Raw genomic sequence first — 27394 nt, 5'->3', positions numbered from 1 at the left:
GTAGAATTATGTGAATGCTAAAAGAGCTTACTATATAAAATAGGAATGAAATGTATTTACATAAATGTTAGCATACTACAAGGATTACAAAAGAAGGAACATTAGAACAAAATTCTCAATTTAAGGATAAAATAGAAAGGTTTTCTCTAGAGAATGAGGTTAATTCACATGATATGAATGTAGAAGGAAAGAAGGATGGATGAAAAAACAAAAGGCAGATACTCCCCAAAATACAATGTTTCTCTAAACGACTTTGAGACATAACTGCATTTGAACAAAACATGCTTTTAGTATATTACTGACTATATAGTAAATCCCTAGTAAAATTGATTAAGGGGTATAATGTGTAAAATCACATGATTTCAGAATTAGTGATAGCTGAGACAGGAAAATTCTGAGCGTAGTTTGATACGGATGTCTCCTAGGCCTTAGAAAGAATAGTTTCAAAAAAGTGCAAGGAAAGATAGATATTGTTCTTTAAGCAATAACTTGACACAGGCAACTACAGATGCTCTCAAAAATAATATTCTGGCTCTCCAGAAGTTGCTTATTAGCTGCCAAGTGACAAAATAGTAACTATGCGCCTGAGAAATTGGACAACACTTTGGTCAGGTGATTAACACTAACCATGATAGCTGTGCCGTCTCCAGGTGTGATATTCTGAGGACAGGACACTTAAACGTAGCAAAAAGAGAGCTAAAATCAAAACCAAAACCAAGATGCTTGTAGGGTAAGTTGCTTTTAAGGTAATGTTTGGAGAAAGAAGAAAAGAGCAGGTACCAACTCATGGGGAAATATGTTAACTAAAGATAAAGCAGAGGCATTGTTCCATTCTTTCTTTTATTGTAAGCTGGCATGGGGGCAGGGGAGCGGGAGAAGAGGGTATTTTTGTGTCCATGTTCCCTACCAAAAGACTGGGAAGAACTGACAACTAGAACTGCCTTGTGATATAGTGAATTTCCTATCTGGCAAAAAGTTTATCAGGGATGTTGTTCAGGGATTTAAAGTATGAAACAAGAAGGCTGGACTAAATGATCCTTTAGCTTTCCCAATTCTCGGACACTCTATGGAAAGCCACTGAGATGTCGTAGAAATAAAATCACTGGAGTGAGTTAGGAGACCTTCACGTTCAAGACTTAGATTTCCTACCAGCTAACGTAACTGATGAGTTCAGGCAAGTTACCTACAATTTCCTCATTTCCAAAATGAGGGTGGATTTGATGACTTCTTAGGCCCCTTGAACACTAAAAATTCTACCATATGACATAATGGCTGTTGATTGTGTAGATTTCTTAAATAAAAAATGAAGGGGGAAAGAAAAACAATCTAACAATAAGGCATGAGGAGTCTGAGTTGTTAGATTTACTAAGCCCAAGTACTATGTACCTATACTACAGTGTAGTAGTTTTAGAGACTAGCAAAGCAGGAGGTATGGTAAGCCTAATGTAAAAATATAATTGAAATACTTAAAAATCTTCAAAAAATTTAATTAAACGTAAAATCTCCAGAATGATTTAATGATTTATTTTTACTATATATGAATATAGGAGCCCTGGTGGCACAGTGGTTAAACTGATCAACTGCTAACGGAAAGGTTGGTAGTTTGAAACCATCAGTGACTCCTCGGGAGAAAGATGTGGCAGTCTGCTTCCATAAAGATTTACAGCTCAGGAACCCTATGGGGTCGCTGTGACTCAGAACTGACTTGATGGCAGTGGATTTTGGGTTTCAGTATACATGGATATACGAATAATTTAACAGCATATTTTAAACTTATCAGTCAAGAATGCCATCTTTAATGATGAGAATGTAAAATACGTTCCCCAATTTCAAATTATATTCCAACTCACTGGAGCTAAGTTACTAAATTGAAGTCATTTTTTTCTTCAAACCTGATTTTTATTATATATTTTTGGTATCTGGTAAGCATACTACCTTTCAAACCAAAGCCAGAAAACTAGAGGTCATTCTAGACTGGCTCCCACAACTGTGATTATCATGTCCTGTCCATTTTGCTGTCTAAATATTCATAACTTGTTCCTTCTTCTATATGCTCACTGTAATTGGCCTTAGTTTAGGCCCTACTCAGTGTTTCTCTGTACTTTTTTGCCTCCATCATTCTCTCCTTCTCCAAGACCGTTTCCACGATACTTTTAATTACCTTTTGAAAATGTAAAAAAAATCATACCACTCCTTTGTTTACACGTCTGCAGAACTATTTCTTTCATCTCCTCCCTCCACTTATTCATAATAATTACAAGCTAAACTAAGTATGGCTTACAATACCCTTCATAATCTGGACCCATCCTCTCTAGTCTAATATACTGCCATTGGGCCACTCAAGCACTAAGTTACAAATGTGTGAAGTTTGTCAAATGAATCAATGACTAAAAGGATAAGAACTTGTAGGGATGCTAGAGATGTCAAAGCCAAAACTAAAATAAATGTTGGGCATTTGACAGATGCTATAGGTTCAAGATCTGTAAAGATGTAAACAAAGGAAGAGCCTCAGTGAGATGGACCAGCACAGTGCCTGCAACAAGGGGCTCAAACATCGCAATGACTTTGAGGATGGCACAGGACCAGCCGATGTTTCCTTCTGTTGTACAGAGGGTCGCTATGAGTTGGAACTGCCTTGACGGCATCTAGCAACAAAAACAACAGGTTCGAGTGTGAAAAAATAAATCACGCTTCAATATTTGAATAAAAGCTGACTCGGATTTTATAAAATCTTTGTTAGAAGTCATCATAAAATTTTCCTTTGGGAGCACAAAAAGATCTTAAAAGTCATCTTTAGTGTCACAAAATTTGGAGGAAGAACAGAGACTAAAACTCAGGTTTCCTTCCCAAGTCAAGTGTTCCATCTGCTACAGAACGCCTTTATAGCACGCAAACCACCAACGCACTGCCGGGTTCTGAAGTGTGATCATCGACGATCGCCAAGTATTAGAAACAAACCTGGTTTTCATACTAACATTCATACTGATACATGAATATAGTCTCGCTATACTAAGAATTAATTTCAAAACAAGAAATGAAGCTATGCTATAAGAATGGACCGAGGAATAGCTAGGAAACCTCACGTGTCCATTACTAAATTCCTTTCTGCAACTCATTCCACACTGAGAATACACTGCTTTCTCTCAGACTCTGACTTCTTCCATATCTTCCTCAGAGTAGAAGTGGTACTGTTTACTTCTAAAGACAATAATAATAGCAGACAACATTTATTAGGCAGCTGTCATGGACTGAATTGTGCCCCCCAAAAATATGTGTCAACTTGGTTAGGCCATGATTCCCACTATTTCGTGGTTGTCCTCCATTTTGTGATTGATATAATTTTCCTATGTGTTGTAAATCCTAATCTCTGCTTGTGGTTAATGAGGCAAGATCAGATTATATTAAACAGGATTAGTGTGGGATGTGACACCCTTGTGCAGGTCACATCCCTGATCCAATGTAAAGGGAGTTTCCCTGGGGTGTGGCCTGCACTACATTTTATCTTACAAGAGTTGAAAGGAAAGGGGAGCAAGCAGAGAGTTGGGGACCTCATACCACCAAGAAAGCAGCACTGAGAGCAGAGCGCATCCTTTGGAGCCAAGGTTCCTGCATGGAGAAGCTTCTAGACCAGGGGAAGATTGATAAGGACCTTCCTCCAGAGCCAACAAAGAAAGAAAGCCGTCCACTGGAACTGGCACCCTAAATTTGGACTTCTAGCCTAATAGACTGTGAGAAAATCAATTCCTCCTTGTTAAAGCCATCCACTTGTGGTACTTCTGTTACAACAGCACTAGATGACTAAGACAGAATTTGGTACTGAGAGAATGGGGTGCTGCTCTAACAGATACCTAAAATGTGGACTGGTTTTGAAACTGCGAATGGATAGAAGTCTCAGAAGGAAGTGAGGAGAACTGTTAACACCAGAGATGGCACAGATGGTGAGAAGCAGCAGCAGCGGACCGGCAGCGGCAGAAGACAGGAGTGGCAGAGAACCGGAAGCAGCAGAGAACCGGAAGCAGCAGAGAACCGGAAGCAGCAGAACCAGAAGACCAGAGCAAGATGATGCTAGAGCTGACCCATGGAGCAAGAAAGCTAAGTGCCTGTGCGCGGCAGGCTTCCTGGACGAGTGGGGTGCCTCTAGGCACTTATCAGTGGAGCTAGGCTTACTGATCCACAGAGCAAGAGAGTCGAGCGCCTTCTGGCCAAAGTTTACTTGTGGAGTGGGTTGCCTCCAGGCACTTATCGGTGGAACTACAGAGCTTTGGAAAACTTGCCCCAGCAGGCCAGAAGTGGGCCTCTAGGCCCAAAGGGCCTAGAGGCCAAGGAACCAGGAAGCAGAAACTGAAGAGACAAGGAACACAGGAAGCTGAGCTGCCTCAGTCTTGAAGGGTATGGCCACAACCTCTGGGGTCTCAAAGGGTGGAGCCATGGCCTCTGGTGTTTCATCCCCCAGCCTCAGTCCACTAGAACCTTACTGGTAATTTCCTTACCAATTAAAAAAAAACTACATATTAATTTTGAAATAAAAACTAAATTGTAGAACAGTAAAGAAAAAAATTTTATGTATACTTTTCTCTTTCATGTGTGCACATGTACACACATGAGAAAACAAGGATAATCTGTAACTTTCATTTCTGAAATTATTCCATTCACTAGAATAACAGTTGAAATTATTCACATGTGTATATGTATCTGCGTGTATGTATGTATAATGTGTGTGTATGTATGTATAATAAAATCTTTTTGCTAATTTAAAACTAAATGATCAGATTTGGGGCACTGAATTAATTTAATACATTAAATTATTTTACATTTCAAGATAAGTGAAAAAAAAACTATGCAGGTGGGGGGCAAACAGAAATACTGTTAATAATGCTCATAGAGATGCTAGATAAAATGTGGGGTAGTTTATACATGTCTATGTAGAACTTGTCTACTTAATTGGGAACTTGATTTATAATATTTAGGATTTTTTTTCTTTCAAATTACATTCTTAAAGCTAAACTTGAGGGAAAAAAATCAATATGAACAAAGCTACTACTCTAGATCCTGGAACTAAACATAAACAGAAATTTTAAAAATGCATGTTAAAGAACAGATTTTACATTATTTATCAGTAGGCAAGACTGAATATTTAAAAACATGGCCTGTGTAGTCAGTAGAACTGGCCTCATGTGTTGGCTCTGCCATTTACTATGTATGCTTCTACGGCCAATCATTCACCCTCGCTAAGCTTGTGTTTCTTTATCTACGAAATGGAGATAACAGACATTATCTCAAAGGAGGATGTATTAATGTGCTTTAGGACAGTGTTTGGTACATACTGATGACTACTGGTATAAGCAAAAACTAGTACATGCATTCTTCTATACATAGTATTTTACTTTGGTATCTCCAACTACAAGATGAAAATGAGTCTCATTTTATAAATTAGTAAAGGGAAGTACCACAAGTAAGCCACCTTTAAAGCAGGGTGAAATGCTGATGGGATGGATGACAGTGAAGTTTAGGGATGGATGACAGCTAAGTGGAGGAAAAAGTATCTCACTCAGGTAAGCCTTAACAATATGCACCCTGTCACATTTAAGTATCCTAATATAACGATTAATACCACTCTAGTTTACTTTTAAAACATTAAAACAATTGTTAAAATTCCATACTTTTTTTGAGTTATCCTAAAGACTAAGGCTTCTGTTTTCTGCAATTTGGAATTCAAACTTTTATGATATTCTACTGAGAATAGGAGCTTTTAAAAAAGGTCTGAGTAATTCCCATTGTTTGACTGCAGGCAAGTAATTATTCAGAAAATTGGTAATGGAGGCATTTCTTGGCCAGGATTTCAGTTCTGTTCCAAGGTGGTGGTAAAAGAAGTGGTGGCACCAATAACATACATAATATGAATTAAATTTTTCCTCACACAATCTCACTTGAAAGCTTGCTAGCTCCTAAAAAAGACAAACTGCATTTTATGATGTCTTTGTTTTGAAATACATTTTACTAAAATTTATAAAGTAAAAATACCAATTACGTTTGTTTTTGTGAAGACTTGCAATTAACCTTTAGACAGAACGAGAGTATTTACTTTCTTCCTAGTTCTCGTCTGCTGTTGCTATGATACTGTCAGGACAATTTCTCTTTTAAAATTTTACTTCTAGTATGACTTTTCTGCCTGATTATAATTTTCTTCCTTTTTGTTTTTTCCCTTGTACCTACATTTGAAACACTGCACCCTGGTTACATCTAAATGTAAAAAGTCTTTTTTTCCATTAAAATTAGTAACCTAAATTTTCATTTCTCTCTCATTCTTCTATAATGCTTATCGTGGAAGGAAATAAAAAATTTCACACACGTGACACTATTTTGTTTACTTGAAATTCTTTTAATAGACATCCAAGAGAATATTACCCATGAATATGCTTACAGTATATAAGCAGATGATTATTAGCTAGGAATTGATACTACTTATAGATGCTACTGGGGAGCCCTGGTAGCATAGTGGGTAAGAGCTATGGCTGCTACCCAAGAAGGTTGGCAGTTCAAATACACCAGCTGCTACTGGGGAACCTTACAGGGCAGTTACACTCTGTCCTATAGGGTTGCTATGAGTCGGAATTGATCCAATGGCAAAAGGCTTTTTTATTCATGCTAGTTATATTTCCAAACTAATTAAATTTCATTAACTAAACTTGCCTAATGTATAGTGCAAACCCAGAAAAATGTATACTCTTGTTTACACTTTATCTAAGATGGATAACAGTATCATAACGAGTAACATAACTAAGTATACACTAGCCTAACTCTTAAAAAAAAATCAAACTAGCTGGTATTCTCTTAAGTAATCCTGATAAGTGTTACCAAAGTATTTTGTTGAAAAATAGCTTCGGCCTAAGTGTAAATGTACTTTATTAAAGCAAAGAGGTTGTGCATTTGAATCCAAACAATAAGTGTGCATATTGAGACTTCTATAAACTATCTCATTCAGTGAGTGTGCTGGGATAGCCAACATGGGCTTAAAAGGCCAAGAACATATCATTATATTGTAAGCAGCTTTAAAAGTTCTATGTGGAAGACTGAATAGGTTATAAAGAAAAAAAGAACACTCGGTTAAGTGTAATTTGCTTGAGTCTATTTTCCAGAACAATGTGAGTTACTACCATGGATAAAAAGCTAGAGTAATCCTAGAAAGAACCGAAATCAAATGATCACTATTTAACATATTAAGGAGGGGGAAAACAAAAGGATGAGAGAGGAAACTTAACAATTTGAAAAAACTGAAAACCTAAATTGCTCTACATTTCATAGGTATCAAATTCACTTAACAGAAACACACACCTGCCCAAACCAGTATGGTTGCTCTTCTACCCACTGATATAATGAAATAGATTTATTCTTTTGGGGCATCTCTAAGTAACACAAAATATCCCTAGAACTGATGTTTCCTGTAGTCATGCATATTAAAAACGAAGTCTAAATCAAATTATGCTTTTCCTAACATGTTTTACAGTACTCATTTACTAGTACAAGAATTAGAATAGAAAGAGAACCTGTATTTTAAAAACTTTTTTATACTTAGTAAAAAAAAAAAAGTTTGATTAAAGACAAATGTCTTAGCTGCAGAATGTTTTCCTCAGAATAACTTAAATCCTTAAAAAAATGTGGGAGGGGGTAACATCCTAAGTAAATAAAACCATCAGGTGAGTTGATACATAATTCGTATCTGATAAACAACTCAGAACAAAGCCTCAGAAATGGCTTGATGAGGCAGGTAAGGCTGACAGACTTACTCTGGAGCTGAGGCTGCTGGAAGGAAAGGGGCTGTCCGAACACAAATGGGCTGTGGACTAGGGAAGAGGGAGGTTTTGCAGCTTGATCAAAGATGGAAGGAGCTGGGAGATTGGGCCGTGACTGAATGGAATTCAGTATGGCACTCAGTTGGTCACCTGCAGTGGGCAAAACAGTCAAAACTACAACTTGTTATTAATTAACATCCAAAATGGCAAACTGAATGGTGCTTTGTAACATTGAGATATAGTTAAATATTAAGTAAAACTATGCCATCAGAAATGGTGGAAGATGGTGATCTTTTCTCTCAAATTTAGAGATTGAATTTTGCGTATTTTGTTTTTTAATGGATGTAGTCCATCAAATCTTATATAACAGCCCACCTACAAAAACAAATACATTTAAATTTATATGCAACACACAGCAGCAGCATGGAAGGATACAGAGTCTATGAAGAATCTACCGTAAGTTGATCCAACACCACACATATATAAGTGATGAGCTACGTAAACAATGCCCAACACTAATACTAGCCTGTTTTACTTGCAGTATATTTCTGCAGAAACTAAGTAAATAACATAAATATAGTTTTTCTCTAAAATAAAGAACTGAAGGAGAAAAATTATGTTATTAACTTAATAACATATTTAATCTATAATTGCAAATTAATATATATATATTTTTTCCAACTGAACCTATCAAAGAAATTCTCTTTTTTACTTTCTAAAGCATGAAACTTTTGCTTGGATAAATAACAAAAAAAACCTACTAAGACCTATAAGAAAAAGGAATATGAGTTACCTAATTTTAATGCTCTTTCTTAAATATGAATTCTGACATTTTTCCTTATAAATAAATACCAAGGTCTTTAAAGAAAATTATTTTTTGAAGATATAAAATAATTAGATGGATGGTAACTCCTTCTTTGTGGCATAAACACACTAAAGAAGAGAAGAAGAAAAAGAAAGAACAAATCCAGACTAGTTGATGCAGAAACTAGAAAACAGTAGCTTTTCAGCTATATCTCCTAAATATAATAAAGTTTCATGAATAAAAATTTCAACTGAAGCACTAGTATGGGATAGATTTACATGGAAAGAACCATTTACACAAGCTACAGGTGTCTTTACTTAAAAAAAAAATTAACACTATAGATTTCAGAAAAATTTTGGAGATGAAGAATTTTGTAAAATGCTGTTTTTAAGGGAAAAGAACTTTTGCAAAAAACAATTAACTTTCTTGAGCTTGGAAGTATACAGAGTTAAAGAAAATGTAAACTGCTGTTAAAGGCAAATAAATAAAGGTTAGATAAAGTTAATCAAGTTATGTATCTCAATATTTCATTGTTCCATCTAAATATTTTTAAAAGCTTATTAACAAATGCATGCTATTTTGAAACAATATTAGCAAAAGTACACTTTTAAAAGGTAATACTTTATCATTTCTATTTAATAATAAACATTCTTAGAAATGTCTGTCTCTTGAAAGTTGGTTTTTATTCCTACGATTGTTTAATAAGTTGTATTTTAAAGACCAATTTACAATGATAGTAATTAGTGTAATGATTTAGGTATTTTAAAGACTGAAAGCAAACAATTTGAACTTTATAATAATTCCTTATAAAAATCACTATCGAAGCATAGTAGTAGAACCTAAACATTGAGATTTTAATTTAAGGGTGGACAGTGGTAGAGAGAAAGGGACATGAAGAAAGAAAACACCATCAAAAATTTACCCTATATAAATATGAAGATCTTGCTTAAGTTTACAGAAATCAGAGCTACCACAAATGAACAAGCTGATAGTACCCAAGCCTACAGAATAGATCAACTCGAGAAAGCAGGGAAAGCAAAAAAAAACAAAAAAAACTTGTGGCTAGGCTTCCCTCATAAAAATGCTTTGCGGAAAGCAACGCAGGTATTCAATTGAAAGCAGGCTTATTTTAAATCCAGTATTTCCTATACACTGATGTTATTTTTTATCTGTTGACTATTTCATTTTCTTGTTCTTTGAGTTAGGTATAACGACACTGTATTGACTCTTTGAAATCAAGTCCTGTGAAGTAGTTTAAAGAAAACTTTTCCACGTAGGCTATCTTCTCCCTTCTATCCATCGTCAAACTGCATACTATCTGCTGACAACAGGTGTGCTTTGGAAGGAGTCAGGGCCACGTGCATAGGAAAGAACACGAGCATGTCTGATTTATACACAAATGCGGTTCTGAACGAATTTTAGATACAAATTATTTTGGAATAAAAGAACTGGACTGTTCATGACGCTGGATTCCTCCTCCATTAATGTAGTGAAAACCAGCTGTATACGTTTTATATTCATATGGCTTAGGTTGTTTTCTTTTTACAACTTCCTGGTTTTATTATATATACCACACCCACACATACCATTTCATATAATCCTAAATTAACTAAGATAACTTGGCTAGACATTCAAAATCATATGCATTTAACGAAGGTGACGTGTAATATTATATAAATGTATTACTTAAAAGTCACATTCTGATTTTAAAGGATGATAAAATTATAGTGCTTTTACTAGATGCAGTGACACAGAATCTTTCAGGTATCAACTCAAAATGAGTGTCTTTAAAGTAGAAAAAAAATAAGCAAGAATTTCTATAAACTTAAGCTAAGACTGGTAAAAAGGATAATACTGTAACAAGGATACCTTCAATTAACATTTTAAGTGTTAATTTCCTATAAACAAACTTTAATAAAACTTTGTGGGTGAACAGGAATAAAAATGGGTAGAAGAGAAAGGTTATAAAATATACTAAAGTGTATTAAGTAGAAGACTCCCTTTAAACACCTACCTTTATTATTTCCAAGTCCATAATCAAATCCTTGGGCGCTGCAACTTGCTCCTTTATTAAAAGCTTGAACTGAGAAAGGGCTTGGAGGAGGGGTTTGAGAATTCTGATCCAGAAGAACTTGCTCTACAATAAAAGGTACAGCTACAAAATCAGTTTCTTATATGCATTCCCTATTTATATAATAAAAAGAGGAAAATCGCAAAAAAAGATTTTATGATGGTTAGATTTAAAAATAACCTTATATTTAGATATGATAAATCTAAATATCAATTAGAATATCTTGACACTAAAAAAGCATATGAAAAATCTTTTTTTTTTCATCTATGAAATACACAGTGGAATTTTGAAATGGGACATGCTTATATGGAGTATATTTACTTTTATTGTGGCAGGATACATCTGAATGCATAATATTTTTTTTTGAACCAGTAACTCTTATTTGTTACAAATTTACACAAAGACGTTTTATAAACAAAAAATGCTCATCCTATATTTTATCCAGTTTACAAATGGTAAGATAAAAAAAATACAACATAGAAAACACATAACCTAAGTTAACTTCCCATTACAAGTTATGTGGCTGTAAGATTTGTCTGATATAATATTAAAAACACTAATACCATTGTTTAATAGCCATATTAATGCCAGGTTAAAAAAAGACAAAATCTGTCCAATGAAAGGTAATAGGGAGAAAAAGGTATTTATTTCATTAAAATGACATTATGAATAATGAAATATTTTAAATAGAAAATGGAACTAGAAGAATGGAGTGTTTCCTTCCTGTTTGTAAATTGGAAATCTGCTGTTCCAGTGGTACTGTATAGTCATCCGTTTACCAGCATTTGTAGATGTTAAAAAAATTCCTAGCACTTCCCTTAGGCATGTGTGAGATTTCAGCAGTGCAGTATTTCTTCTGGAAAACACACATGAACAGTAATCTGAACAGAGAAGACAGCGTCGCTCTTACTTTCTAGACTCAGAATGGTCTAGTAACAAACAGGAAGTCTCTATCTGACCACAGCAGTAACTTTGCCTACTAGATTTACCTATAGAAATCAAGGACCAATAAAGAATTTTTACAAAGAAAAAAGTTTTTGCTTTATTTATACTACTTCATATAAATAAGTTACCATAGTGCCAAATCCTCTAATTTCCATATGACATAGTGTTACATATTAACACCAATGTGCACACTGCTTAGATAAGCTCATCAATTAATCTTAATGATTTTAAGGCACTAACTTATTACTTTCTTACTTATCACCCCAGATTTAATGTGAAAACATTAACACTCATATTATAACCAAATATATACACCTCCCTCTCTCTCAAAAGAGTAAAGGATTATTAGCTGCTAAAAAAGAGAAATTTAAATTTTTTTAAAGCTCTTTTAGGTTTGAATGTGTATCTCTCCAGAAATGATTTCCCAATTTAAGTAAGCTTTATCTTAGAGGAAGCTTCCACTTTCTAAGTTTATGGGAATATAACTTTCCTCGGTAAAACCTGTTCCACAGTATGGAGGGCATTTTACATTTTAACAATAATAGCTAGCCTTACCACCTGCCAACTTTATACTTTATTTCCTCTTTAATCTTCATATCAGCCTTAGAGGTATCCTCATTTTGCAAATGAAAAAAACTGTGGCATAGAGAGGTTAGGTTACTTGGCCAAGGTCACACAACTAAAGAGTTATAGAGTGTGATCTGTACTCTGGCAGTCCAGGCTGAGTCTACTCCCACACATTATACTACATTGTTAATTAAAATAATTAAGCTAGAAAGGTCCTTTGAGGGTCACCTAAGCCATTCTCCGGTTTTATAAGTGTTCATCTTATTTAACTATTTTTTATACAAAGCTGATTCACTTTAAGTATTTTCATTTATATTTGACTAATCCCATGTAGGAAACCCTGGTGGCATAGTGGTTAAGTGCTATAGCTGCTAACCAAAGGGTCGACAGTTCAAATCCGCCAGGTGCTCCTTGGAAACTCTATGGGGCAGTTCTACTCTGTCCCATAGGGTCGCTATGAGTTGGAATCGACTCGACAGCACTGGGTTTGGTTTCGGTTTTTTGTAATCCCATGTAGGAACCCTGGTGGCACAGTGCTTAAGTGCTATGGCTGCTAACCCAAAAGTCAGCAGTTTGAATCCACTAGCTGATCTTTGGAAACCCTATGAGGCAGTTCTACTCTGCCCTATAGGGCCATTATGAGTCAGAATCGACTTGACAACAATGGGTTTAATTCCATGCAAGGAAAAATGCTTTAAAAATAACGAATATGTAATAAATATATATTAATATATAGTAAATAGAAAGGTTATTTTGTAAAATGTCTGATTTACCTCAAATGAAGCATTTTTCTTCTTTAAAATATATTGAACAGTTCTATCATCTCAGAACACTATTTTATAACCACGTTATCTTTGACTTAAAAAAGTTTATTTGGTAAAGACAAGGGGGATAGATTCATAGTTTGTGTTTAGTGGATAAGTGATACAGTGTAATGAGCACAACATTTGAAATATGAATGAGGATTCTGGATCAAGTCTTGTATCTGTCATGCATGCCCACAGACAAGTCATTTCACATTCTGTGAACTTTAGTTTCCTTACCCGTATAAAATGAGGATTATATTAGCTACCTCAAAAAGCCTTGTTTTAAGAAAAAAGAGATAACATATTTAAATGCATTATGTCATTCATGTAAGTTTCAAATCTTTTTTGAATCAATTTATCTTTCTGGCCACATTGCCTCCTGGATAATAGGTATTTACAAGTTTATCATTTTTTGGATAAGGAAGCATGTTCTTTTATTTATCTGACCTTACTCCAGTCAGCTCTTAAAAAAAAGAAAAAAAAGAACAAAAAACACCCCCTTATCCCATAAATTTGAGATTTGGTACAAAACTTAGCGAGCAACTAATATGTTCCAATGCTGAGTTAGGACTGGGAGTACAAAGGAAAAGAAAAAGACAAAAACAAAAAGCTATGTATCTCTTCAAGGGACTCACAATCTGGGTATAAAGAAATAAAAACTGACTTCAGTATATTATAATCAGTTTTGTTCAAGTGTTAAATACGGTTCTTAAGGGACACAGGGAATTCTTATAACTCTTTCAGGATGAGTTAAAGCTTCAGACAAATGATGATATGGCCTGAACTTTGAAGAATGAGTTTTTGCCACCAGCAGAATGAAGAAGGGGGACGAAAAGGGAAAAAAAAAAATTTCAATGAGATCAATGCTTAAAAAAGGTAAAATAAAGTTTAAAATTGAAAGTCTAACAACAAAATAGGAAACTACAAAAAGATGCTATGCATTTGTTCAAGGCTCCTTCTCTGAGACAAGATTAAATCAGGTGAAATTGCCTTGGAGAAGTATATGATTGGTAGTTTGAAAACTGAATTTCCATTTAGTGGTAGAATGTAAAATTTTCAGCTGTGGATTGGCACAGAATGAGGCATGTGAATTCATGCTTTGTAAAACCTATTAAAAAACCAAACCCATTGCTGTTGAGTCAATTCTGATGGAAAGTGACCATACTGGACAGAGTAGTGCTGCCCCACAGGGTTTCCAAGGAGTGGCTGGTGGATACTGGCTGTAGACCTTTTTGTTAGCAGCCATAGTTCTTAACCGCTGTGCCACCAGGGTTCCATGCTTTGTAAAGATGGATTCATACGTTTCACATTTCTTAATGTGAAATGTATATGAAAGAAGAGGAATTAAAAAAAAATTTCTCTTCTTTCATACACATTCATTTAGTACCATGTATTTTACAGACCAATTTTAAGGCTGCACAATTTTTTAACCCCTAGTTTTGATTTTATTTAAAAACACAAAAAAAGCTCTGTAAGACAAAATAAATATAATACATTAAGTTTTGACATTTTAAATGTTAATTGGAACAAATTACAAATTTAAGCCAACTTGCCATCTTCATGTCGGAGGTACTGGTTGCCGCCTCTGTCTCTAGCTAAGGACCATGCCTCGCCTTCATCACTCTCACAGAACTCTACCATGCTGTTCTTATCCAGCTGCACCCATGTACCTTCAGAACTGGTTACCTGGTACATAACAAAAAGCACAATTGAGTGGCTTAATCCTTTTAGGGCATTTGGGCTGACAACCAGTACAAAGCTTAAGTGTTTGATTAGTGTCATCATTCCAATAAATTTCTACCACAAAATTAGTTTCTGAAATTAAGACCACAGCCTGAGGTAAGACAGAAATCAATGAAAATTCTTCTAAAACTCTGTTTACTTATGACTTTGGAAAAATAATAATTTTTAAACCACAAACATAATGTCTAAGTAATTTTAAGTGTCACCCAGAAACAGACGGCTTATTGTTATTTATTTTTTTCTTGCAAAATGTCCTACAACAACATACTCTCTATTATTTAGGTTGATGGTACTGACAGTGCTACTTGAAAATGACCCTGACACTGAGAAATAGCATGACACACTACATCATCAAGCTTATCTGCTGAGGCAAACACCACAGTGGAATCAATAGTAATTTTATTTGCTCAGGACTTCAGTAAGACAAGTGAACGGGAATAAAGAAAAGAAACCCTTTGTCATACGATCACATTTCCACACCAATTCATATCAAATATTTTAAGGTGCTGATAATCCATGACAATACAGTAGATTTGTAATGCTAAAAAGATACATGTAAAAACTGAACAATTACATATACAATGCAAATCATTTTGCTAATACAGATACTGCTTCCACAAGAATTATAAAAATAAAATTATCAGGAAAGAAGCATAGAAAAATTACATTAGTATTTCCAATACAAGTAAAACATAAAGAACATTAACATTTAAAAAACCAGGGATGGAAATGGCAACCTTTTGAAGAAAGAGAAGCTTTGGTTATATTATATTAAAAATGAATATCTTAGAAGTCATGAAGCTACAAGAATCCATACCTCTCCCACTGCTTTGACTTTGTTTCCCAGAACTAACATTCCAATTGGGATACCTCTAAGGTTGGGGCAGCTTCTGATGTTGTGACCTGAAGGTCCTGTCTTCACTACCTTGTACATGCCTGGCCCTCCTCGCAAGAATGGCATATCCTGTTCTTGCATCGTTGCTTCCTGTGAGCAGCAGGAGTTTATGTCTTTGAAAAAGTCATCAGTGTTAGTTTTAGGTTCCTGAAAATTTGAATAGGAAAAAGAAAATAAACAAAATACAATCTATTATCTCTTTCAAAATCCTTCTATTAGTAGCTTTTAAAGCAAGTCTACATACTGTAGATTAAAAAAATACATGATATCTAAAGATAACTAAGTATTAGTCAATACCAGTATTAAAAAATTTTTCAGTTTTTAACGCTGAATATTTAAAAAAGTTAAAGAGAATACAGCAGGAGAGCAACTGAATCTCTGGTTTTTGCCTACCACAAACTGAGAAATACAATAATCCTTGATTTTACCTTTATCTCTTAAAGCAATATTCAACAGTAGAGGAAATAAAAATAATTCACTATGTGAACCACAACCGAATGATTTAGAATCATTAATACTGCATTGTTGTATGTTGGTATGGGCAAAAAAGCTAAATCTTCATTTCCTCCTGCTTTTGTATGTAATAATTATTTATAAATAGAGAAAACAAATTTGAAGACTCGAGATTTTTCAAAGATAGCAATAATGAAAAAAACGCATAAAACATAGCCACATCTTAATATTCTAGTTGTGAGTGCAATAAAAATGCTCGTAAATCCTAACAACTCATATTCTAATATGGTGCAAATGCAAGTGTCCTGCTAGATTTGCTAGACCATTACGACACAATTACGTATTAACGCTATTAAGAGAAAACAAAGATGACTATACTTTTAGTAGACAGAGGAGATCAACATTAAAAATGCATTTTTAAGTAAATAAAATTCATTTGGATATGAGAGTAGCTTCTAAAATGGAAGAAAAGAACTTGCCCTAAATCTTGTATTGAATCTGAATGCTGTGATGAAATTGTTTCCTATGTGAATGTGATAAAGAGAAGTAGTAGACAACCTGCCCATAGTTGCTCTTCTCAACTAAACGTAAATAAATGTTTCACACTGGGGTTTCTTCCACTGCCATTATTACTCTTTTAATACAGATTTTTAAAGTGCACTTTCAAATACAGTAGTTTTTAATATGGATGGCTCTCTATGAATTGCTTTAGATTCAAATAGAGTAAAACAAGATCATAATGGGGTACTTACTTGAACATTAAGTTAAAAATAAATATTTAATAATGTTATGAACAAAATAAAAAAGTAAAACTAACATATGCAAGACAAAATTTTACTGACTGGCTCTACACCTGTAAGTTGTCTCTTACTAAAAGCTATTTATAAATGCCCATATACATAGTAGAAAATAAAAAATAAATCCTGAGATTAAATAATATGTAGATTCAAGAATTCTGTGCATCTTAGACTTTGTTAATTCAATAATATGGTTGGTCATGGAAAATTTGAAACCTACTATTAGCCTTCACATAATATCTTGCAAATCTTACTGTGGTGATGAATATCCATCAGTTTTTACACATACAAATATGTACTATGGACAATATTTAATTAACATTTACTATAATTATCAGACAGTATTTACACAACATTGTTTATTTACTCAACACTGTTTAGTTATATCTTGGGAATTTAATGGAAATGAAAATTTGAAGCACCTGATTTTTTTCTTTTTTTGACAAATTTAGATGAGATTTACAATCCAAAAAAAAACTTATATACATATGCATGTATATTTGTAAAAATTTACATATACGAACTATATGAATATACACAGAGCATTCAAAATAAAAATTGTAAGACACATACAAACTTTAAATAGTATTACTACACTCAATATTTTGAGATGTGTATTTGTGAATTATCAATTTTAGTAAATACATCATGCCATTTCATAGTTGGATGTGGCAAGTTTTGGTTCATTTACTATTGATTTTTTAAAAAATTACATGGTATGAAATGTCAAAATAACAAGCAAATGTACATGCATTTAGCAATAAAAATAATTTCACTGACATTTTAATAATATTCCTAGAGCATTTCATTAGCTATAAGAGTAATTTCAGCTTTCGATCATTTGGGGGTAACCCTGGGTGATAAGTCTTGGTAAAAATGAGTAACAACTGCAAGCTGTTCAATGAAAGGCAACAGAGAAGAACTTCTATTACAGTAGTTAATATTTTATTGAATAGTTAATAAAATTATATAAATTAATAAATATAAAATGTTTATCTAATTTTTTGTACTATACAGTATAATAAATAACTGATGGATATAAAATGACTTTGCCTGTCACTCTCAAGCAGTCATAAGATACATGTTTTACTCAATGCAGAAATGTGAGACTTGACAACCAGTATATGAAATTGATAGGTTTCAATATAATTTTTTCTCCCTTCATTCCCACCTCATGTGCAAATGAACATTCAAAAGGGCAATGCAAAAGGCCGGGCAATGGGAAAATTGAAGTCAAGGGGTTTGGGCTCCACCACCTAAACAAGCTAGTTCTGAAAAAGCTAGACTTAGATGTAATTGTTGGAGAAGCTAGTCATAAAATTAAATCTTACAAATCTGAAATCACATAAACGTTTAACTTAAACTGATAATATATTCTTTACCAGGAGCGGAGGTGAAAGGGGTAAAGGGAAAAGGAATAGGGAGGAAACAATCGTAGCACTTCATACAGATAAATCTTTCTTTCGGTAAAAAATAACTTATTAATCTTAAGAAAAGGTTTCAAAAGATATAATGTAAAATTTGTTATACATGCTTCTATATCTGAATAATGTATAACTGTTCCTTACAGTTAACTCACCTGGGGGAAAAAAGCTTTGGAAGTCCATGAAAATACGTCCAAATCCCTGACTCCTTGGCTAGCATTAAAGATATTCTGAGCAGCAAAGTTTAAGAAAGAGAGAGATCAACAAAGAAAGGGAACAGAATATCATCTGCAGAAGATGCGTTCACAGTATCAACATTTTCTGTACTCTAGCACCAACACTGGAAGTATGTTACTAAAGGGAAACTGAAGCCACCTGAGTAAACCACACACCAAAGAAATTCCGGTAAGTCAAAATTTTTGTCAAAAGCTCTTCATGGATATAGTGTGTCATGCCATTTGCTAAAATTGAGAGCCAGACATTGTTACAAAGCTTAAGACAGTCAATGCAATAAGGAAACCTTAAAGTTCCTTTAACTGAAGAAGTTTCTGTTCTACAACAAGCTAGATTTGTTTTATGACAGAAAATAGTCTGCTGTTTTATAAAGAAAATGTGGATAATATACTAATGGTAACAATTATTAATAATAATAATGGCATGTAGTTTATGTGAATTAGTTATCGACTTTTAAGGTACGAAAAAATATATACATTAAAAAAAAAAACCCAAAACAAAAAATCTAAGTCATTTTTCAATTTTCCTCTCCACCATAAAGAGAAAGTCATCTGGAAATATTACTGAAAGCTATTAGGGAATTTGTCAAGAAAAAAAATACATTTTTTTTTTTTTTTTAATCAAAGGACAGGCCTAGTTTTCTCCACCTCAAAGTTTAGGAAATACACAGAATATTTAAGATTTCTATGTTAAAGTCTAAAAATATTTTGATAAAGAACAACCAGTTCACAGCAGTGTGACCCCAGAAATGTAACTTTCATAAAATATCTTAGTGAAAGTTTAAATGATACACTTACATAGATATATCTATATTTATCTGATCTGAAATTAAAATCTTTCCAGTGAGTAGCAATTACACAATTTTATTGTTTATGTAAATACTGTGGTACAAAGTTCTTTTGGACAAAACAGAGAACATTCAAAATATTACTAAAAATTATCATCATCCGAGACATCAGGAAACATCACAATTACCAGCCACTTATAAGTCATTTTAGACAATTAGAATTTAATTCTCTAGTTCTATACGTTTCCTCATCCATACATGTGTATGTATGGATGTAGATACACATACATACACACACATGCATACATGCTAACTCCGAAATATGAGATACATAAAGACCAGGAAAAAATGAATCTCTAAAAATATGCCTGCAAATAAATGTGAAACAAAACAAAACTCTCAAAAAACTCACATTTTAAAATAGATAGTAAATAGGCTCCTTTTTCTTTAGGTAAAGCAGAAATATGTTGCAAAGCATTTTGAAAAAAACATTTTGGGATGAAAAAAAGGTGTCTTTACTAGCTAATTCACGTACATAATAATTTGCAGAGTATTTGCTCAATTGTTTTTCTCCTTCAGAGAAAACAACAGTGCAGACCTTTTGACATAATATCAAAATTTTTTCAGCATTTCTATTTTTAGCATAAATTATTATAGTATTAAATGATATGTTAAAATTAACTGTGAAAAGCAATGCAGATGAAGTTTTAGTGATGAAGAAGCAATGTGGTGACTGACTGACAATATTTAAAGCTTGTACCTTTATTTTATTTCAATGTGTAAGCATGTTTTCTGTGACCATAAGAGGTAAAATGACACATTAAAGAGATGTAACTACTACAAAAGGTGAAGAATTGCCAATAAAGTCAATTTTGTATATGTTAACTCTATGTGGATTCAAATTTGACACTTTCTACCTTTGTAGAAAATTCTTAGTCTACATTGGTTTACACAAGATTATTTTTAAAAATGTGGTGTACTAACAAAATTGAATTTATCAAGTATCAAAAATTCAACAAATAGGAAGCTGGAATTTAAAAATAAGAGATACTTCCATAGTTTTCTTTTGAAAATTTAGGGAAGTTTTATCCTAAAGATATGAACATGCAGGAAAATGCTAATTTCTTCAAAGTCTTAATTTCTCACTATTAAAACATATGAATGAGCTTTTTACACATTCATACATATATGTAAGTATATATATGTAATCTCTACAATAAATCATTTTATTCTCACAGACTATTTTAAAGGCAAAAAAGTTCCATCAAAAAAATCATAAAATTAAAGCCTATGAAAAACCTAACTAAATTAACAAGCACCAAATTGCAACTCTAAGCTGCTATTCTCCCAAGGCATAGAAGAGATCGACTAAGTAATTAAGTATTAGGGCAAAAAATATATGACCAAATATTCCAAATACGCGTGCAAATAAATCGTGCTAGTAAACACAGCTAAAAATTGTAATTAACAAAAACAGCTTTGAGATATAGTTCACATACCATAAAATTCACCCATTTAAAGTGTACAATTCAATGATTTTTAGTATATTCACAGATACGTGTAACTATCACCATCGTCAATTTTAGAACATTTTTATCACCCCAAAAAAGAAACCCCCTACAGTTTAGTTATCACCTCCCTACACTTGTTCCATCTGCCCTAAGCAACTACTAATGTCCTTTCTATCTCTATAGATTTCCCAGTGTTTGACATTTCATATGAGCCCTATAATACATGGTCTTTTGTGAGGACTCAGCATAATGTTTTCAACATTCATTCATGCTGTTGCTGTTATCAGTACTTCATTCCTTTTAATGGCTGAATAGAGAAATAAAAATATATGACCACATAAAAACTCTCACACAAATGTTTATGGCAGCATAATGCATAAGAGACAAAAGGTGGAAACAAGCCAATGTCCACCAAGTGAAAGCAATTATTTTTATGACCGCATAATATTCTATTGTGTGAATATACAACATTTTGTGTATATTCACACAATAGAATATACATAAAATGTATACAAAATGTTGTGTATACTCACAGTTGAATATTATATGGTCATAAAAATAATTTCCATTTTCAAGGCAAAAAAAAAATTCAAGAAAACTAAACATAGCATATACACAATTATAGTGTTGTATTTTAACTGATTCATAATTTCACTCTGTTTAGGAAACTTAACCACCAAGGTGAAGTATGAAAATGCAGCTTTTTATAACCATCCAGGGACAACACATTTACTAATGCTATATTAACTTATAGGGTCGCTATGAGTCAGAATTGACTCGATGGCACTGGGTGTTTTTTGGGATATTAAGTAAATATTTAATATTTATTAATATTAAAAAAAGGTTATGTGCACACATGCACAAACCTATTAACAAAACAAAACCAACAAATCTGAGGTATGTTAATGCTATGACTGCCAGGCATCAGTAGGTGCCCCAAAAGAATGAAACTGGATGTAAAATTTAAGAAACATTTGCTAATTTTACCAATTACCCTGGGTTTTGCTATCAGAAAGACTACCAAATGAAACTTTCATCTCTACTCCAAATCTTCAGTGTACACAGGTTTTACATATGAACACCCCTCAGTCTAAGTAGGTAAGCAGTAGTTTGTGTAAATGCATGAAGAGATTCACAGTCCCAAGCTGCTTCTGCAAGAATTCGGATGATACAGGCACTATAAGGAAACATCTTAAAATACTTCTACTGACTAAGAATAAGTTTCACATCACTAACACCTACTATTATAAAAATAAACTCACTTTTCCAAAAAAATTAAGTTCTTGATTCTAGGTAGTCTCCTCTGTCATACGCATAATGAGTTCTCATAATGAGACTGGTCCATTTCACCTTCACTATGTATTATTAAATTCATCCTCATTCAACCCTTAAGGTTACGAGTATTCATATTTACTTAACTGGATAGTTCTAACCAAAGTAATATGGTTTTTATAGTTATATATACTTCCTCTTTTTAAAACTATGTTTGTTCTCATCTCTCCACTAGATTATGGCATACTGACCATAAAACCATGGGCTCTGGATTCCCATCAGCTGGGGTTCCAGTACCAGCTCCATTGCTTACTACTGTGATCTGGGTGAGTAGCTCTCTCCTCATTGCAAAAATGAGAATAATAAACTTAACATCACAGGATCACAATGAGAATTAAATGGGATAGTTAGGGTAAGGAGCACATACGTTTTAGGAATTATTTTTTAAGGGATGTTATCATACTAAATGCAAAGAACTAAAAATAAGTATTTAACAAATGCTGAAAGACTACTATGAGCCAAGCATAGTACTTAACGTGTTGGAAGAAACAAATGAGTAAGAAGGGATCCTTAATGAGTTCTTAAGGAGCTTAACAGAAATAAGAGGTATAAAAATACAAACCGGCTGTAGGAAAGAAAAACTAAACATTACAGTTAATTGGAGAAAGAAGTAAGTGTCTTCCATTTCTATAGACAAAGTGCTACCTGAGAAGCGATAGGGAAACCTAATTTCCCTAGGACTTAACCTAACCTACTTCTTGTCTCCAATCCTTTGCTTCACCCATATCAAACTATTTATCAGTTCTCAAACATAGCATGACTTCATAACTTTGGATATTTTGAATATTTTTCTAGAAATTCCTTCACGTTTTCCTGCCAATTTTTTTCTCAAAACCCAGTTCAAATGTCACTTCCTAAGTGAAGCCATTCCTAACTTGTTACAGTGTAATTTAATTATTTGAATGCAGTGTATCTACCACACTATACAGTGAGCGCTCTCAAGAGGAAGAACTGTGCCCCACCTTATTTATATTTGCATCCCTCCCCTCTGCATCTCCACCTACCACCCACTTTCCAGCTCAGTATTTGGTCATAGTAAGGACTCAATCCACCACCTGTCAATTTGTCATACTGTGGTAGTTTGTATGTTGCTATGATGCTGAAAGCTATGCCACCAGTATTTCAAATACCAGCAGGTTACCCGTGGTGGGCAGATTTCAGTGGAGCTTCTAGACTAAGAAAAACTAGGAAGAAAGGCCTGGCAGTCTACATCTGAAAATTAGCCAATGTAAACTATATGGATGACAACCACTGGAGGAGGACATCATGTTTGGGGAAGCGGAGGGCCACCAAGGGTGAAGGAGACCCTTGGTGAAAGGAATTGGCACAACAGCTCCAATGATGGACTCGAACATGCCAGCCATCATGAGGATGACACAGAACTGGGCAACCTATCTTTCTGTTACGTAAGTTTACCATGAGTCAAGAGCTGAGTGGATGGCATCCATCTATCACTTGATAGATTCGTAAAATGTTTATTTTATGAAGAACTAATGAATTAATGACTATAGCAATACTGAAAAGCACAGAGAGAAAGTTCACCAAAAATATCTGAACCTGGCCAATTAGGAAAATATTAGAAGAAAACGGAAGAGAAGGCATTCTAGACAAATGAAAGTACATAAACAAAGACTCTAAGATGCAAAATTGAACAGCATGTTCTAAGGGCAAAAAGTTCTAATAGGCTATAAGCTCCCTCCCCACCCAGAAAAGGAATTGCATTCTTATTCTACTTATACCTATCCTTCCCACTGATTTAAAACAATATTTAAAAAAAAAATGGATAGACAGAGTGTACACCTAGTGCTATTTAATCTCTAAACTACAACATTACTAAAATGCTAAAACAGAGCTAAAGTCACATTTTAATTAAGTTAAAAAAAAAAAAAGTTGCCATTGAGTTGATTCCAACTCATGGCGACCCTACAGGGCACAGTAGAACTGCCCCGTAAGAGTTTCCAAGCCAGGTGGATTCAAACTGCTGACCTTTCAGTTAGCAGCTGTAGCACTTAACCACTACGCCACCAGGGTTTCCTTCATTAAGTTAGTACATCAATATTTTCGTCAATAAAGTAATGATGTTTAAATGGAACTATTGCTTAAAAAAAATTGCTTAGGTAGGCCAAAATTTAGCTAAAGTATATATCTGCAATGAAAAGTGTTCAAGTAAATAAGACAGTGCAACAAAAATTAAAACTTATTCTAAATACTATTTATTGATCTTTTTTTTTTTTTGATAGTTTATCAAGTAGTCAGTGTTGAAATTTCTAATCCCTCCCTGCCTCCACAGTTTGTATGAGTCAGGACCCAGATAAAGTCTACACACCGATGTAAATATAAAATTGTTTTAACTAGAAAGGGCTAAAGGAGTAGATAATAAAGACTGCTAAAGGCAATGTCTCAGCACTTTTGAGTCTTTTTACGCTAGTGGCACTGGTTTGATTATTTCTTATTTTACTTCAAATCTCCCAGTTTTTGCTTACACTGAGCAGCGTTTTACAATTATCAGCTGTTTTACAATTACAGCTCATTTATTCAGGAATACGCTAAAGGTAAGAAGGGAGAATAGACTGAAAGTGTTTTTCCAGCAGTAAATGTAATAACAGATACAAAGGAAGTGGTAGCCAGACACAATTATTTAACTGTGTTAGCTCCCTGTAGGGAGGGATGGAATCATTTTTCCCTCTATGCCTTATCATGTTTAGCTTTGCACAGAATAATGTACCCATTAAAAATGTACTGACTCTATAAAATGTCTGCCTCAGTCCCTACAGATAAAGTCTTGGAAACTAAGCCTGCTTCTGCCTTGGCCAGGCTTCTGACTCTGTGTGGGTCCTCAACTAATGCCTGCACTGAAGCAACTTTATACTAGATCTGTTTGGAGCCCTAGGCCAGTTAAACTCACTAGCCTTTGTCATGTTTGGTCACCACCCAAAACATAACCCCTTACGTCATCTACTGATTCTTTTATTTTTATACCAAAACAGCTCTGTGCTTCTCCCTCATCCAACATCAAACTATTTCCAGCCCTCTATGACTTTTTTTTTTTTTTATGACTTTATGTGTGATGGGACCCCTGCTCCATGTTAACAACCTCTCTTTCATTTTTACCCTTGTGGGTCACAGTGTTGCCATTAGCCTGCATGTCTTCATGTCCGTGTAGATGATCATCCAACCGCCTAGCTTCTTCGTTTCTAGACTTAGGAAATTCCAGTGACTTTCCCCTCCACTTTACTTCAGCTATCCCTCCAATGGCCAGATGAAGGCCATCTTATTCATTAAACTGCTCTATCTATAAAATTGAATTCAAATATTCTACTTTTATTACACAAACTATCTATTCTTCCACTACAATAAACTCATCATACTGTTCTAGGACTTATTAAGTCCTCCAAGTCCCTTGGCACCTCCATTTGTCTTTTCACGTTTCTAACTTAGGCTGCATTCCACAGATGATGATCTGAACCGATCTTTCACCAGCATCTGAAATTCTTTTTTGTCCCTATTTTTCTGTGATAGTATGCCAGAAAATTTCAACCAATAGTATAATCTGCTCCCTTTGCTCCTTTAATTCTGGATACTGAAGGTTATGGGACAGCATGGGGTCCAGACTGGGTTTACCCAACAGTCTCACTGGGTCCTTAAAAAAAAAAAAAAAAAATTTTTTTTTTTTTTTTTTAGTGGCCCAATAATCCTTTTCTTTGTTTTTGGTCAGACCCCACTGTTATTTCTCTCAAGCATTAGTTCAAATCTTCACCGCATTTTTAAACCCTCTAACTTAACTCTTGTTTTCATCCTCAGCTAACAGCTTTCCTCTCTTCTATTTTAAGGAAATTGTCATCTTCCTTAACCTCTTCTCTCTCTCCCTAAAAGTTTATCTACTGTCATACCTATCCCTTCTTTCTTTATAGGAATAGCTTCTCCAAAGGTACCCTTATTTTCACATCTTCAATTTCTCCTTCCTCTAATGACATGTTTCCTTAAACTTGCAAAGATTTCAGGTCTCTACTATGCTTAAAATGAAGGAACCAGAGAACTTCCTGCCCATCTAACAGTATCAGACAGTTCTGTGCTATTTATATTAAAACAGAGCTCATGTCATTCTTTAACATAAAAAGTAGAAAATATTAAAAAAAAACTCACTTCATTTTATTTTCTATCTTCAATATTCTGTATCTAAATTTTTTCAAATTAGTCAGTCACAACCTTCTCAATCACATTCTAAAGAGAGCCATCAATAAGTTTTTGTATTTCTCGCTCTCTCTTAACTTTGATATTGTCCTTCTCTCCCTGGCTTGAGGAAGAGTGTGCTCTTTGGATGGGGTTTAAAAGCATCAAATAATAGAATACCAGTGCTTCAAAATGAAGCCATGGAATTCAGAACTTCAACACACAGCACTTTTTGCTATTCTTTTCCACCTTTGTTTATTTTTGTTTTATCTATGTGAATTATCTTCCTTTTCCAAAAGCATCTCTTTGAAGGAGCAAACAAGGGAATTCAGTAGAAAATTTTGGAGTGGGGGAGGTAGGGAAAATAATGTAATCTAGTATAATGCTTTATTGAGGACCTAAGAATGAGATCAATAACATAAACACAAGTACCAATATTTTCTTCCACAAAGAATTATCTGTGTACTCATCCCTTTGGGGCACATTACTCTGGATTATCAATGAGGAAAACAAACATGATATATTCAATGGTTTGATATAACAACCTAACTTTATAAACTTATTTTTAAGAAATTCATCTCATTAAAATACTAAGGTACAGGTATTGCTTTTTTTAAATCAAATTCTACCAGTGCTACTTGTTAGCAGTGTCATAAGGAGCTTACACATTTGACGGTGATGAAAAAGAAGAAAAATCATACTTTTCTGGCTAAATCATAAAAAGAGGTGTAGGCTACCATGCTTTCATATTTAGCAATATCTGTGAGCGCTGGCTCTAACTATTCTACTGCATTTATTAAAGAGGTTCACTGGATTTTCTCAGAGATGAGGATGTAGCTTCAACTAAAACACTACAGCACCATAAGTCCAAAAAGCCGTCTTATTTTAACACAGTAGGTTATAAAACAAAAATGAAAAGATTAAAACTAAAACATGGAGAAGTAGTTACAAAATACCAACATAAACAACAAACATGTTATACATGTTTTTGAATGTATAATGATTTTGAACTCATGAATCTTGTTTGGAATTTGTTCCAAATTTGTAGTGTGAGTAAAAAAGGA

General features: G+C 33.9%; 1 protein-coding gene across 15 annotated transcripts in view; it reads right to left on the bottom strand.

Moving 5' to 3' along the window:
• The window catches only part of MYCBP2 (MYC binding protein 2), a 287598-nt gene that overhangs the window by 62238 nt on the left and 197966 nt on the right, over positions 1 to 27394 (bottom strand). For 8 of the 15 annotated variants that reach the window (XM_064270017.1, XM_064270009.1, XM_064270015.1 and 5 more), the window contains 5 exons: positions 18452 to 18526; positions 15545 to 15769; positions 14538 to 14670; positions 10610 to 10732; positions 7785 to 7964 (listed from right to left, as the gene is read on the bottom strand). In XM_064270017.1, the coding sequence (XP_064126087.1) occupies positions 7785 to 7964; positions 10610 to 10732; positions 14538 to 14670; positions 15545 to 15769; positions 18452 to 18526 (736 nt within the window). The remainder of the gene's footprint in view (positions 1 to 7784; positions 7965 to 10609; positions 10733 to 14537; positions 14671 to 15544; positions 15770 to 18451; positions 18527 to 27394) is intronic. The other 7 variants (XM_064270012.1, XM_064270013.1, XM_064270020.1 and 4 more) reach the window with 5 other exon arrangements.

Source organism: Loxodonta africana, chromosome 17 (genome assembly GCF_030014295.1).
Source record: "Loxodonta africana isolate mLoxAfr1 chromosome 17, mLoxAfr1.hap2, whole genome shotgun sequence".
Lineage (NCBI taxonomy): Eukaryota > Metazoa > Chordata > Mammalia > Proboscidea > Elephantidae > Loxodonta > Loxodonta africana.
The sequence above is the reverse complement of the archived record's forward strand: the minus strand, read 5'-3'. Positions and strand labels throughout refer to the sequence as shown.